The 12,240-nt window shown below is 35.9% G+C and overlaps 1 protein-coding gene across 1 annotated transcript in view; it reads left to right on the plus strand.

The window, feature by feature from the left end:
* Positions 1–319: 319 nt before the first annotated feature.
* The window catches only part of LOC121298222 (nuclear pore membrane glycoprotein 210-like), a 29,370-nt gene continuing 17,449 nt past the window's right edge, over positions 320–12,240 (plus strand). Inside the window, exons 1-13 of the mRNA XM_041225204.1 lie at positions 320–1,054; positions 3,443–3,579; positions 3,677–3,808; positions 4,674–4,770; positions 5,010–5,160; positions 6,183–6,315; positions 6,801–6,959; positions 7,247–7,315; positions 8,036–8,142; positions 8,519–8,659; positions 9,174–9,311; positions 9,859–10,014; positions 11,782–11,980. Coding sequence (XP_041081138.1) covers positions 888–1,054; positions 3,443–3,579; positions 3,677–3,808; positions 4,674–4,770; positions 5,010–5,160; positions 6,183–6,315; positions 6,801–6,959; positions 7,247–7,315; positions 8,036–8,142; positions 8,519–8,659; positions 9,174–9,311; positions 9,859–10,014; positions 11,782–11,980 — 1,786 coding nt within the window. The 5' untranslated portion in view covers positions 320–887. The remainder of the gene's footprint in view (positions 1,055–3,442; positions 3,580–3,676; positions 3,809–4,673; positions 4,771–5,009; positions 5,161–6,182; positions 6,316–6,800; positions 6,960–7,246; positions 7,316–8,035; positions 8,143–8,518; positions 8,660–9,173; positions 9,312–9,858; positions 10,015–11,781; positions 11,981–12,240) is intronic.

Below are 12,240 nucleotides of genomic sequence, written 5' to 3' on the forward strand. Positions count from 1 at the left end.
ATTTTTATTCAGAGATTTTTTAATTCACCTCTGGTCTGGAGTTGGGGATGGTTGCTCTGTCTGTTGCGTGCAATTACAGTATAAAAGTTTTGTTAAAATCTGCATAACACCAGCAAATGAAATGAGTACAGGCCACCTCCACATAAAAAAATAAATAAATAAAAAAAATAAAACGATTTTGCCCCTGTTTTGTATTAACAACAAACAAAAAGACACACAAAACACAGTCACATTGTTCGCTGCACCTTTAAGGCCAGGCTACTGTGACCTTTTTCTCCTCCCCCTTGCGTGAACGTTACACAGTTGCCCTCCTGCGGTGCTTGTGACGTTCCTCGAATGGCTGTTAACGGCGGGGATTTTTTTTAATGAGTTTTGTGTTTAAATTTAACAATGCAATAATTTGAATACTATTTTACTTTGTTGTGTAGCTTTAGATTTATTTTTCCGGGAGCATAAATATGTTTTATTTTTGTAGCTATCTGCTTTTGTTGTTGGCTCAAACACTGTTGAAACGGATATGAGAGTCATGCTGCTGCGGCACGTCTCCACGCTGGTTGTGTATTGAAACTTTGAACAATTACTGTATCAAATTTTGACCTGCGGATTACATAAAAACAGGAACACTGTTGAAAGAATACTTTGTATCTTGATAGCTACGTTTGTGGGGTTTTTTTTTTTTTTTTTTTTTTTTTTTTTTTTTTTTTTTTTTAATCAATACAGTACTATGCTCATATTACTTCCCAAACACTGAAACTGTTTTTTTTTTACCCGGGTATACAGGGGCCTCAGGCTAGACAGCCGGAGGGAGTGGATAGTTTGAATTAAATATTTTCATGTTACCCTGTAACGTAAGCTAAATTACATTGACGTTTCACTGGAGAAAGAAAATGGCGAGCCCTTATCAGAATGCCTTGGTTTTAGTTTTGGTTTTATTTCGTTCTCTAATTGACTGTTCTGGTGCTTCTAAATTAAATCTCCCCAAAGTGTTACTGCCTTTGGCGAGGAGCACCAAGATAAATTTCACATTGGAAGCAACCGAAGGATGTTACAGATGGTAAGCTGTATATTAAATATACACATATGCTTTATTTGTATTTAATTATATTATTATTATTATTATTTTTATTTTTTAAATAGAGCTTGTTAAATCTTATTTGTAGTGTTGACAGCCCTCCGGGAAACACGTGAGTCACAGACTAGGCTGCTCACTCGAGACTTATTTTTAGTTATGCTGTAGGACACTGCATTAGTTAAGGAGTTGTATATCATGCATTGACTGCTTCTCAAGTTACATAATTGTTAGAATTATTTTTGTGCACATATTTAAGCGTACTTTAAATACATATTGCATACTATTTGCAGTGTTTCGGTTTTGGTAGGGCTAACAGTTTGTACTGATAAAATATTGTATTACAAAACACAACAAGCTACTGAATCCAAATCATAAAAAAATGTATGTTGTTTTCATCACCACCAGAGTCCCTAATAGGTATTTTTCCTCTGCATGTGGACGTAATCTGTTAACCCTGTGCAATATTCATATGCATAGTTACAGTATGTTGTTTTTTTTAAAACCATGAAGACAAATGCACCAACTTAGAACAGTGATAAAAATGTAACGCGACAAGAAGGCCATTATATGAAAACTAGGCTGGATTCTAGAATGAGTAGGCTGAAACATTTGAGAGATTTTATAAGCAGAATGTTTGCATTACATTTGTAAACTTATTGAATACTATTTAAAAAATTGATTAAGAACTTGCCTGACAATTTTATTCAGCCTTCCTAGGACAAGTTGACAAAGTATATTTATAAAGTTCATTTTGTAATTAATCTACACATCCTGTAAATTATAGTTTGTAATCCTCATAAATCAAATGAGAATTCCTTAATGTGTTGACACATTCTAGAATGGACCAGAACCCTTCTAGAATGGACTGGATTCTCCAGATTGTGCTAAAACAAATGCAGAAAGTGTTGTGTCCAAAGGTTCTGTGGTAGTCATCTTATTGCACAGGAAAGTGCTTCCTGGTAGTTCCAGACCTGCTGATTTCTTGAAACATAAATGGATGGTGTCACAAAGGAACTGAGGCAGTTCACCTGAAGAGGCCAACACAGCTTACCCTACAACTGCCTTGAGTGGGTGCCATAGTGTACATCACTGAGCCCTGTAGACAAAGGCCACCATGTGTTAAGTACAATTGACAGATCAGATGGATCATCTGAAATTGTCCTCTTTGTCACAATATAAGAGATGAAAAGACTTGTGTACAAAGTTACTGTAAAGAAATAATTCTGTTATTGACACACATGGCTGGTTTCACAGACCCTGATTGTCACAAATCTTGGGTTGTTCCCTTAAACTTGGTCAAGTACCACAAGATTGTGCTGTTGTGTGGGTGCACAGACCTAACATGTGTTCATGTTTTTAGATTTATTTAGAGGACAGGTTGGTATACAGAGCATTGTGTGCAGGAAGTGGTTCTTAAGAAAAATTTAGGAGGAAGTGGTTCTTGCAAAAGCGCCAGGCATTCACAGTGAAGTTCACTTTTATAACAGTCAATGTGTCAGGCTCGAGTGGCATCATGCAAACCTACCAGTGATGAATTCAGTTTTGTCCTGCTCTGAACTCTACTAAAACGTTTCTGCACAGATGTAGAGTATTGCATCTAGCGAGCATGTATCATTCACTTCTATAGGTGTGACAGAAGTGACCAAACATCTGTCCAAAGTAACATGCACAGTTGTTTTTTTTTTTTTTTTTTAAGATTTTAAAATAAGCCGTGAACAAAAAGAATCAAATGCATACATTTTTTATTTTTTTACTGTTAATGTGCCTTATATCCTTGGTAGATAACTAAATAGCCTCTTTCAAATTTAAACAAATGTTTCTAAATCTGTGTTTTAAATTATCTCAGCTAACTTGACTTAAAGAGCATTTGATTTGCCAGACTATTTTTCTTTTACATTTTTTTTTGTTTTGTTTTAAACCCCAATGGCAGTGAATGGCCCATACACGTCATTTGGTGTAAAAAGAACCATTTGGTACTTACAGGCATGATATTTAGAAGAAAAGCCTTTCCTAATTTGATTTAGCAAACTGCTTTTGTAATCACATTCTTGTGTAATTCTTTGCTACTTGGTCTGCTTGCCACAAGTAATTAAATTGCCACCCTAGTGCAAGTTAACCAGTGAATATTTTAAATGGAACAAGTTTAAATTCTGCAGAGGTTAAGTGTACTTTCATTGAACACATGCAATATTGTAAGCCAATGTGATGTAAAATTATGTCTCTCCTACAAGCCATTAGATTTCATAGAATTGTCTTCCATTTTTCTGTATATGAAGCACACATTAAGGTAACTGCGTATTTGATTGTTCATGTATTTTACTACTGGTCACCCTGTGAAGATGTTTCAGTGCTCCACTTTATTTTTCTCAGGTCCTCTACTAGACCAGAGGTTGCCAGCATAGAAGCCATTGACCTGGATGCTCGTCACTGTTCACAAAGAGCTGTTCTGCAAGCACGCTCCACCCAGCCAACTCGACTCACCAGTATTATATTGGCTGAAGACGTATGTAAGTATTTATCTTCTTTGCCACACTAACGTAGTTAGGAGGGCAGGGTTGCCAATACATTGTCTGGTGTAATTGAATACGTTATTTCTTTTTAAAGTGACTGGCCAAGTACTGCGCTGTGATGCGATCGTGGACATTATTAGTGTGATTCAGATTGTTTCCACTACCCGTGAGCTTTACCTGGAGGATTCGCCGCTGGAACTGGCCATTCATGCGTTAGATTCTGAAGGCAAGTGGCGTTTTTATAATCGAAAGTACCAGAAGCGTTTTATATGAAGCATACTTTTAACTGCTTTCAAATAGAAAATGACATTGGACATGTTAAAGCAGACCAACTCTCGTATGGTAAATCTAAATGAATTGGTAACTGAGCATCCTGGGTATTTTGTGATTCTTTGTTTTTTTTATAATTCATAAAGATTTTTCCTGAGTGTTTGTAATTGGATTATGTCCTTGTTGTTTAGTTTTGCGGTCTCGCTTGCAGAGAGTTTACTTTGACATCCCATCAAACCAGTGGGTTTGTAAAATATGTTTAAATTTATGCAGGGATGCCAAGTTACATTAGCAAGGAGCCCTGTGCTACGATTTAAAACAGTTCTACGTTTTGGCAGGGAAATAGTGACTAACGCTAGTCTAACGGGCAGTGCTACACTGTTACGGATTCTGTCCCCTGTCGGTGAGATGATGTTAAAAGCTCTAAAACCTCAAATGCAGATGAGCCTGGCTCTCTTGCATTGTGATTAAGATGCTCACCAGTGGCATGCAGGGTTGCTGGTTTACACCCTGCCTCTACTGTGTTACACACTCTCATGTACTAGTGAGAGAGTTTATTTCTCCAGGCAACTCAAACTAGAGTTGGAAAAGTTTTTTTTTTTTTTACCTGAAAAATATCTCTTTGAAAATCGTTGTGCTCTTAACTTCAAAAGCATTTTGAAGCGTGGAAGAGTTTTCTCTTAAAAGTAGGACCGCTGCCTAGTGGAGGTGCCAAACATGTAATGGGATGGGGTGTGGTCAGGGTTAACTGGGAAGAATACTAATGGTAAAACACTGTCTTAAGGTTAATTTTGCTTTTTATTTATTGTTTTGCTTTCCAGGAAATACTTTTAGTACATTGGCAGGGTTAGTGTTTGACTGGACCATTGTAAAAGATGCAGAGACTACTAGCTTCTCAGACTCCTACAATGCGCTGCGGTAAGTGTAGCCATATCCTCTGCTTGCAACAACAATCCATGCCCATAACCCCATGCTAAAAAGCAACTCATTGCTTCCTCCCTACCGTAAACAGAAGACTAGCCCAACAAAATTTGTTCTCCAGTTTGGCTTTTACATTTTGATTGCTTGATCATCCCCCCCATAAATATAATAATTTTTTATGACATTTATTTATTATTATTAATTATTATATTATTATTTATTTTTTCTTCCTTTAGAATACTCAAGTTTTCAGAATCTACATACACTCCTCCAGCCTATATTTCAGAAATGGAGAAAGTTGGCAAACAAGGAGATACAATGTTGGTATCCGGAATTAAAACTGGAAATTCCAAACTGAAAGCTAAAATACAGGAGTCATTATACAAGGTACGATATGTAACAATGTTGTTTTTGCACCTGTAGCTACCCTACTAAGTCCTTGCAGTACTAATTTAATATTTATTTTTCCTTCAAATCTGAAAAGCAGTTCATAGAATAGAGAACATGACTGTATCACATTCTTCAAGCTGTCCTAGCTTTTAAAGAATAAAAGCACAAGGTTTATGTTATGTCACACAGTTTATATTTCACTTCTGAAAGGCCTTAGACTTAAGTCAGGCCCCATGAAGCACCATGACTTAATCTATCAACTGGGGCTTAGTCAGTGAGCATGTGCAATCCAGCTTTCGTTAAACTAGACCTATAGTCAGAGTGGGTAAATAGAGAATTGTCTTAGTCAAATTGTTCAGAAATCCCATCTCCTGGCAGCAGCATCTCCAGAAGCTTTGATGCTAAAAATAGCACCAGTTGCATCAAGTGGATAATAGCCGAGTTACCTCGCCTTGTGACTGTGCAAGTAGGAGGAACTGTGTGAAACTTTCTTTATGATGAGGATGTCTTGTCATTTCATTCTTGGTGAATTGTGACATTAAGCTTTAAATTCATGTCTTACAAAGGCAATCAACAGGATTCTTGCTAACCAGACTGTCACTGAGCTTGTGTACAGGAGAACAGCAAGAGTGGCACTGTCTGTGTTTCTTAACGTGGATGTTTTCAACCTTTTCAACCCAAATCAGGCAATTATTACTTGTAATATAGTCCCCAAAATATCCTGCGACAGCCTTCTCCTCATTTGAAACTTGGTGTCCATCAACAGAGGCAGACAGACACCTTATTTAAGGTTGAGCTAGAGCAGTAACCATCACCCATTTCATTTTGCTCTTCAGTAGAGTTTATTCACCCATTCCACATAGCCATGAGGTGTATTTTTAAATTGCAAAGCTATTTATGGTAGCTGTTTTTAAAAGCTTTTTTTTTCTTGATGAAAATGGAGCACTGTAATCCCCCAGATTTCATTTTCATTATGTTACATTGCCTTGAATGTATGTTTGCTTCTTTCATTTGTGCAGAATGTGCCAGCAGCAGAAGTGAGGCTCCTAATCTTAGAAAACATACTGCTTCACCCTGCGTGTGATATTTACCTGCTGGTGGGAACTTCCATTCAGTACAAGGTTCAGAAGATGAGGCAAGGAAAGATTACAGGTCGGCTTCATTTCACTTTAAATTTCATGTTGTAGACATCATCTCCTAGGCTAAAACCTTACATTCTTCATTGCTATATTCCATGGAACTTTTTAAAGCAACTGTATAGGGTGTGCAAACCGTTGACCCAGATGAATAGCTTCAGAATCCTATAGGGTTGTGACAGAAGTCGTGAGTCTTGGCTTTGTTGTAAAGTTTTACCACCGCATTGAACAGAATGGTTCACTGTGGACCCTTTTAAATCTATATGTAAAGAGTCACTTACGAGGAGCAATCTAGACAGAATCTAAACTACTTTAGTTAACTGATCTGCTGTGTTGAGTGGAGTTGTTTTGTCTACTCTTGAGAGGTCTACAGTTTTTAAGTGAGACTTAAAGCAGTTTGTGTTGTGTGATGAAGTAGTTTGCCTATGTTGATCCATTTGTCCATTCTCCTTCAAATATTAGTCATGTTAAATGTAATTGCATGCTTGCTTTCTATTCCAGAGCTAGCAATGCCTTGTGATCAGTATGAGCTGCAGCTTCAGAACAGTGTTTTTGGCCCAGATGGAGACCCCCACCGCCAATTGGCAAAACTGGACAGAGCAACATCCACTGTCACTGCCCTTCAACAAGGACAGGCAAACATTGTCCTTGACTACAAAAGTATCCTTTTAGACTAAGAAAAAAATAAAGGAAGGTTCTGCTATTTTAATTTGCTTCTTACACATCTGCACAAAATTGCATTTCTTGATTTGATTTCTGCAAAAAGGGCTTGACTTTGAGATTACTGCAGGAGTTTGACACTTTAAATCTTTGTTGTATAATAGAGCAGATTCACTTTGGCTCAATGCACTGACCCAACACAGGACTTTTATTATTTTATAGATGCATGTTATCTGCTGGTTTTTTGCTTATTCGTTATTTGAATTGGTCCTTCATAGAATTACCAGGTATTCGTATGCAGGGAGCTTCCAGGTTGCCAAACAGCACACTCTATGTTGTGGAACCAGGATATTTAGGTAAGTGATGCTTTGTACTCTTGTATTACTTAATGTAAGCATATTGAAATAACCCTTTTTTGAGGTTTGGGTGCTCAACCTCAAAACAGTTGGACTGAGTAAAGGGGGTGGTCTGTAAACAGGTGTACAAAATAGGAAGAAAATTGATTGTATATTGTATAATTTATTTAGTCATTTACAAAGCTATGGAGGTTCCCTCAGTTTTATTTAATTGTTTTGCATAGGGCTTGTGTTTAGTTCTGTGCCACATACAGTTTTTAAATTTTTTTTTTTATTTGTCTAAGAAATTCTTAGATTACACTAACTCAAACAATATTGAAATTCCTCCACTTACACTGAACTGACAGAGAAACGTCATCAGTTTAGTTCTGGTCTGCCACTCAAGTGCTTTGATGTGATCCCAGTGCGAGTGCTGTGTTGGTTCACGTCAGACTATTTCAGCACTAATGACAGCTAAACCCTATTCATTTAGATTGCTATGAGTACACAGCAATGTTTTCACGTCAATTTCTGTAACTGATACAGACTGCAGTCTTCAGGTTTTTCAGAAAGTCTGTCTGACAGTACAGATCTTTTAGAATAGTGAAAGCAGATACAGTTGCTGGGATGATGATATTTATTTTTTTGTCTTCAAATGGATGTGTTGTGTTTTAAGAGGCAGATGTATGTTACTTTAACAAATGTGCTGTTTTTATATATGAAACTTGTATTTCCTAACAGGGTTTCGAATTCAGCCAGGCGACAGATGGGTCCTGGAAACAGGGAGAGAGTATGAAATTCAGATTGATGTGTTTGATAAATCCAGTCATAAGGTTTACTTGTCTGATGTAAGTAATGGTTTCACATAATGTTGCCGTTTTTTATTTTTTTTATTTTGGAGGTTTTATGCCTTATTAACTCGAGTCTTTATCTGTCTTTTCATGGTTGTGAATAAACACATTATGAAACTAAACTTCAACACAATGTGATGTCATCCTAAAGGAAATACCATTAATTTGAAGACAATGTTAAAGAACACAATTTACAGTAACTCAAAGTATTCTAGTGGTTGTATGTATTGTCCTATATGTGCCTTACAAATTAATCTATTTGTGTATATATACCGGTATAGCTAAATACAAAAAAGTCTTGGGTCCAAGTTATTAATCATCTGTTTAATAGGGTTGACAGTACAAATTTGTGATTTCATTATGTTGGTTGCAGAATATCAGGATTGATGCTGACATTCCGAAAGAGTATTTTAAGGTTCTGGAGTCCTCTGTGAATGGATCGTACCACCGTGTGAAGACCTTGAAAAAGGGACAGGTGTTAATAGATGGCGCCCTCACTTCTGTGGTCGACCAGGTGGGTCCTTTATGGGTTAATTATGAGTGGAAGATGTTCAAAAAGACACTAAAACATTATTACTCTTGTAAGGGATAAATCCTTATTTTGCAGATGACTAAAAATCAATTAAGATGCCAGTAATGCTCTTGTAAGTTTGTATATACAATAATATGTGGAAAGTGTGCTTGTTTTATACATAGTAAAACTCAGTTTTCTTTTGTTACCTTTTTTTCCCAGTTAAATTCAATACATTTTCTGAAATTTCATAAAGGAATAGGGACATATAGTTTGATGTGTATGTCTTTCCTAAAAGGCTACCATCTGTTTACAAAAATTGAGTTCTGTGATCATATTTCAGCACATTAATCACCTTGGAGTATTTTATTTGTCATTGCTTTCATATTCTGCGGAATTAAATAAACTAATCATTTCTCTTCCCTCAACAGATGTTGAGTACCAAATAACCAGTTTTCATGTTTAAACAATATTGTACCTTTTTTTCTGTTAAAATATTGATTCATTCAATTTTCAGGATGGAGGAGTCCATGTTCTACCAGCCCCAGTTCGTAACCAACAAGATGTTGACATTTTTAATCCCATAGTTCTCGCACCAAGGATTTTGACGTTCCCATGGCAACCGAACACCGGCGCTTATGAGTACTTAATAAAAGTAAGTGGTTAAAATGAGGCCACCCAGGTGGTGGTAGTGATACAAGTAAGGATAAACTTGCAATCAAGCAGTATGCTTTAATCAAGTAGGTACATTGTATTGTGAGTAGCTGTAAATGGCATGTTTAAGTGTTTTGAACTCTTTTCAAGGGTGGACTGTGATGCTGCATAGCCCAAAATAAAAAAAAATAAAATAAATTAAAACATGAATATTCAAGGAAGAGTCAATTGACAGGAATGCAGAGTGCATTAAGCAATTCTGTGTCTTCCATATTTACCAACCAAGTGTAGATTACATTTTGCATGAAGGTTTTTGCTTGGCTGTTGATTTAAAATTAGTTCTCTTGTAGAGGTTGTAGTAGTGTGTGTCTGAAAGATTAAAATGTGATTTTGCTTTGAACTAAAATCCTGGGATTAGATGTGCTTATTTTCTTTCAAACAAAAAAAAATAATAATTGTAAGAAACATTCACACATCAGTCTAACTCATATGCTGTAAAATATCCATGGTTTGTTAGTAATTAATGCCTTCTGTACCATATTTTACAGGCAGAAGGTGGAAGTGGAAATTTTACTTGGTCTTCCTCCAACCATGCAGTTGCAACAGTGACAGTGACAGGAGCCATGACAACTGGCAGTGATATAGGTGTCAGTGTTGTACAGGCGCACGATGTTCAGAACCCACTGCATTATGGAGAGATGAAGGTGAGTCCATCCAATGGGGTGTCTTTCTCGTCTTTCTTCAGGTTGAGAACATTGTCTTACGGCACTAAGTAACTTTACAGGAAGTCTACCACAGGATAACGTAATACAGTACTATCAGTGTCTTGCAAAAAATAAATACAAATATGTACAGATATATAGTTTATATGAGATTAGTTTACTGCTCTTTTGAGTGGAGTTGCCTTGCCGATAGTACTGGAACAGTATGTAGATGTCCTGAATACAAGGCTGCAGAGTTGAAACAGTTAAGGTGTTTGTATGAGACTCTCTTATTTGCACATATGAAAAAAAAAAAATCTCTGTAATAAGCAAGATATACACATTTGTTTTCCTTCTGCCATTTAATGAATACAAGTGCATTGCAATGAGGGATTAGCTTGCTATGCGAGAATGAAAAAACAAATCCCTAATTTTATTCACGCACACATTATATATATATATATATATATATATATAATATATATATATATATTATATATATATATATATATATATATATATATATATATATAATATATAATAATTATTGGCTATCCTTGGAACCGAAGATCTAGGTTGTCAACAGTGACTTAAATATATAAATCCTGGAAAACTAGCCTGAGCAATCATTTTAATTACTAATTATTGTACAAATGTGTGTGTGTGATTTATACATTATATTTTTAAATTTTTTTTCAAATGTAATGGGTTTTTGCTGAAGGAAAACTAACTTTTTTTTTTTTAAATACAGTACATTCATTCTGTTTGTTTGTATAAATACAGCAAATACATAACATGAAACCATGTTTTTTTTTTCACACGGGCGATAACTCTGACATTGCACCATGTGGACAGAATTTATGCCCTACAGCTGATTTGCAGATGGTTGAAGACATTTTAAATACTTAGCAAAAGTTTTCAATCTTAGTTTGGGATCTGGAAAGGCTGTAATCCATCTGTTGTACTGGAGGCAGTAGTTTACTGAACCTGTTCAATACAAAACAGCTTCATACTGTACATTTTGTTTTAAAAAATAGCTTTAAATACAATTTTTTTTGTATATACAGATATGTAATACAAATATTATAATTGTGCTTTTGCAGAGACCTTCTTAGTTCTATTTGTTCTATTTTATTGAAGCAGAACACATGTTGTAACGTCATCCCCAGTAAGACCATTTCAAATGTGTGGTTTTGATTTAGCATAATACTGTTCGTAGTAATAAAATATACTATTAATATGTACATGTTCATAGCTGTTTCTTTGAAAAAAGCGTTTGCTGTGTACACCACTAAACGTAAACTGTTGCTTTGTAAAATATGTTGTCGTTAAAAAGTAGATGTTAGTTTTGATGGTTTCTTTATTGAAATGAGTCTTAGGTTGCAAAATCCTATACTCCAATATTCAATCATTTCCATTTCCAGCTTTCCGGAGTTAAATTTGCCTGTTGTAATGTTTCTGACAAGATCAAATTTAATGAAGAAATTCAGGTTATTAAATAACTTCATGATGGTCTGATATGCATCAAAGTTTGATAAACTGAAATACTGAATGCGTAAAGTAACCCTGCTTTATTTCGTTGTCAATATAACAGTTAGGTTTTATGGCACTTGAAGCTTTGGCATATAATGCCTTTTCACCCTCTGTACTGGTAATAAGAAGTCTGAAAACTACTGGTACATACATGATACGATTTCACTGATGCTGTTCAGTTTGTGCTTTTCTGAAGAGCTCCAGCATTTGTTTAACGTTTGTGTGCATGTTTCTCAGGTTTATGTGATCGAGCCCATTGGGATGGAGTTTGTTCCCTGTCAAGTTGAGGCTCGGGTTGGACAAATGCTTGACCTTCCTCTCAGGATTTTCGGCCTGCTAAATGTGGAGACCAATGAAAGGGTAACTCTGAGTGACTGCTCCCATTTTGACTTGGTTGTGGAGTTGGAGAACCAGGGTGTCTTCAGCCCATTGGAAGGTAATTGAATAGAATGAACTGGATGAGTAGTATTTAACATTACTTATCGTGTAGCTCCTTGGTATTTTTAAGACTACAGCATTGTGGTAATTGAGTTTGTATTTGGATTATTATCATTTTAATTTGCGTTACAGAAGACATGGGCACAGGAAATGGTGCTTCAGGAACCATATTGAATATCAAATCCTTCTGACAAAAAAGGCTTTCTTTTTAGTAACTGATATCACATTTCTAGACTGCAGTGTAGTCCTGGAGGGTTC

This window comes from Polyodon spathula, chromosome 23, assembly GCF_017654505.1.
Source record: "Polyodon spathula isolate WHYD16114869_AA chromosome 23, ASM1765450v1, whole genome shotgun sequence".
In the NCBI taxonomy this organism is placed as follows: domain Eukaryota; kingdom Metazoa; phylum Chordata; class Actinopteri; order Acipenseriformes; family Polyodontidae; genus Polyodon; species Polyodon spathula.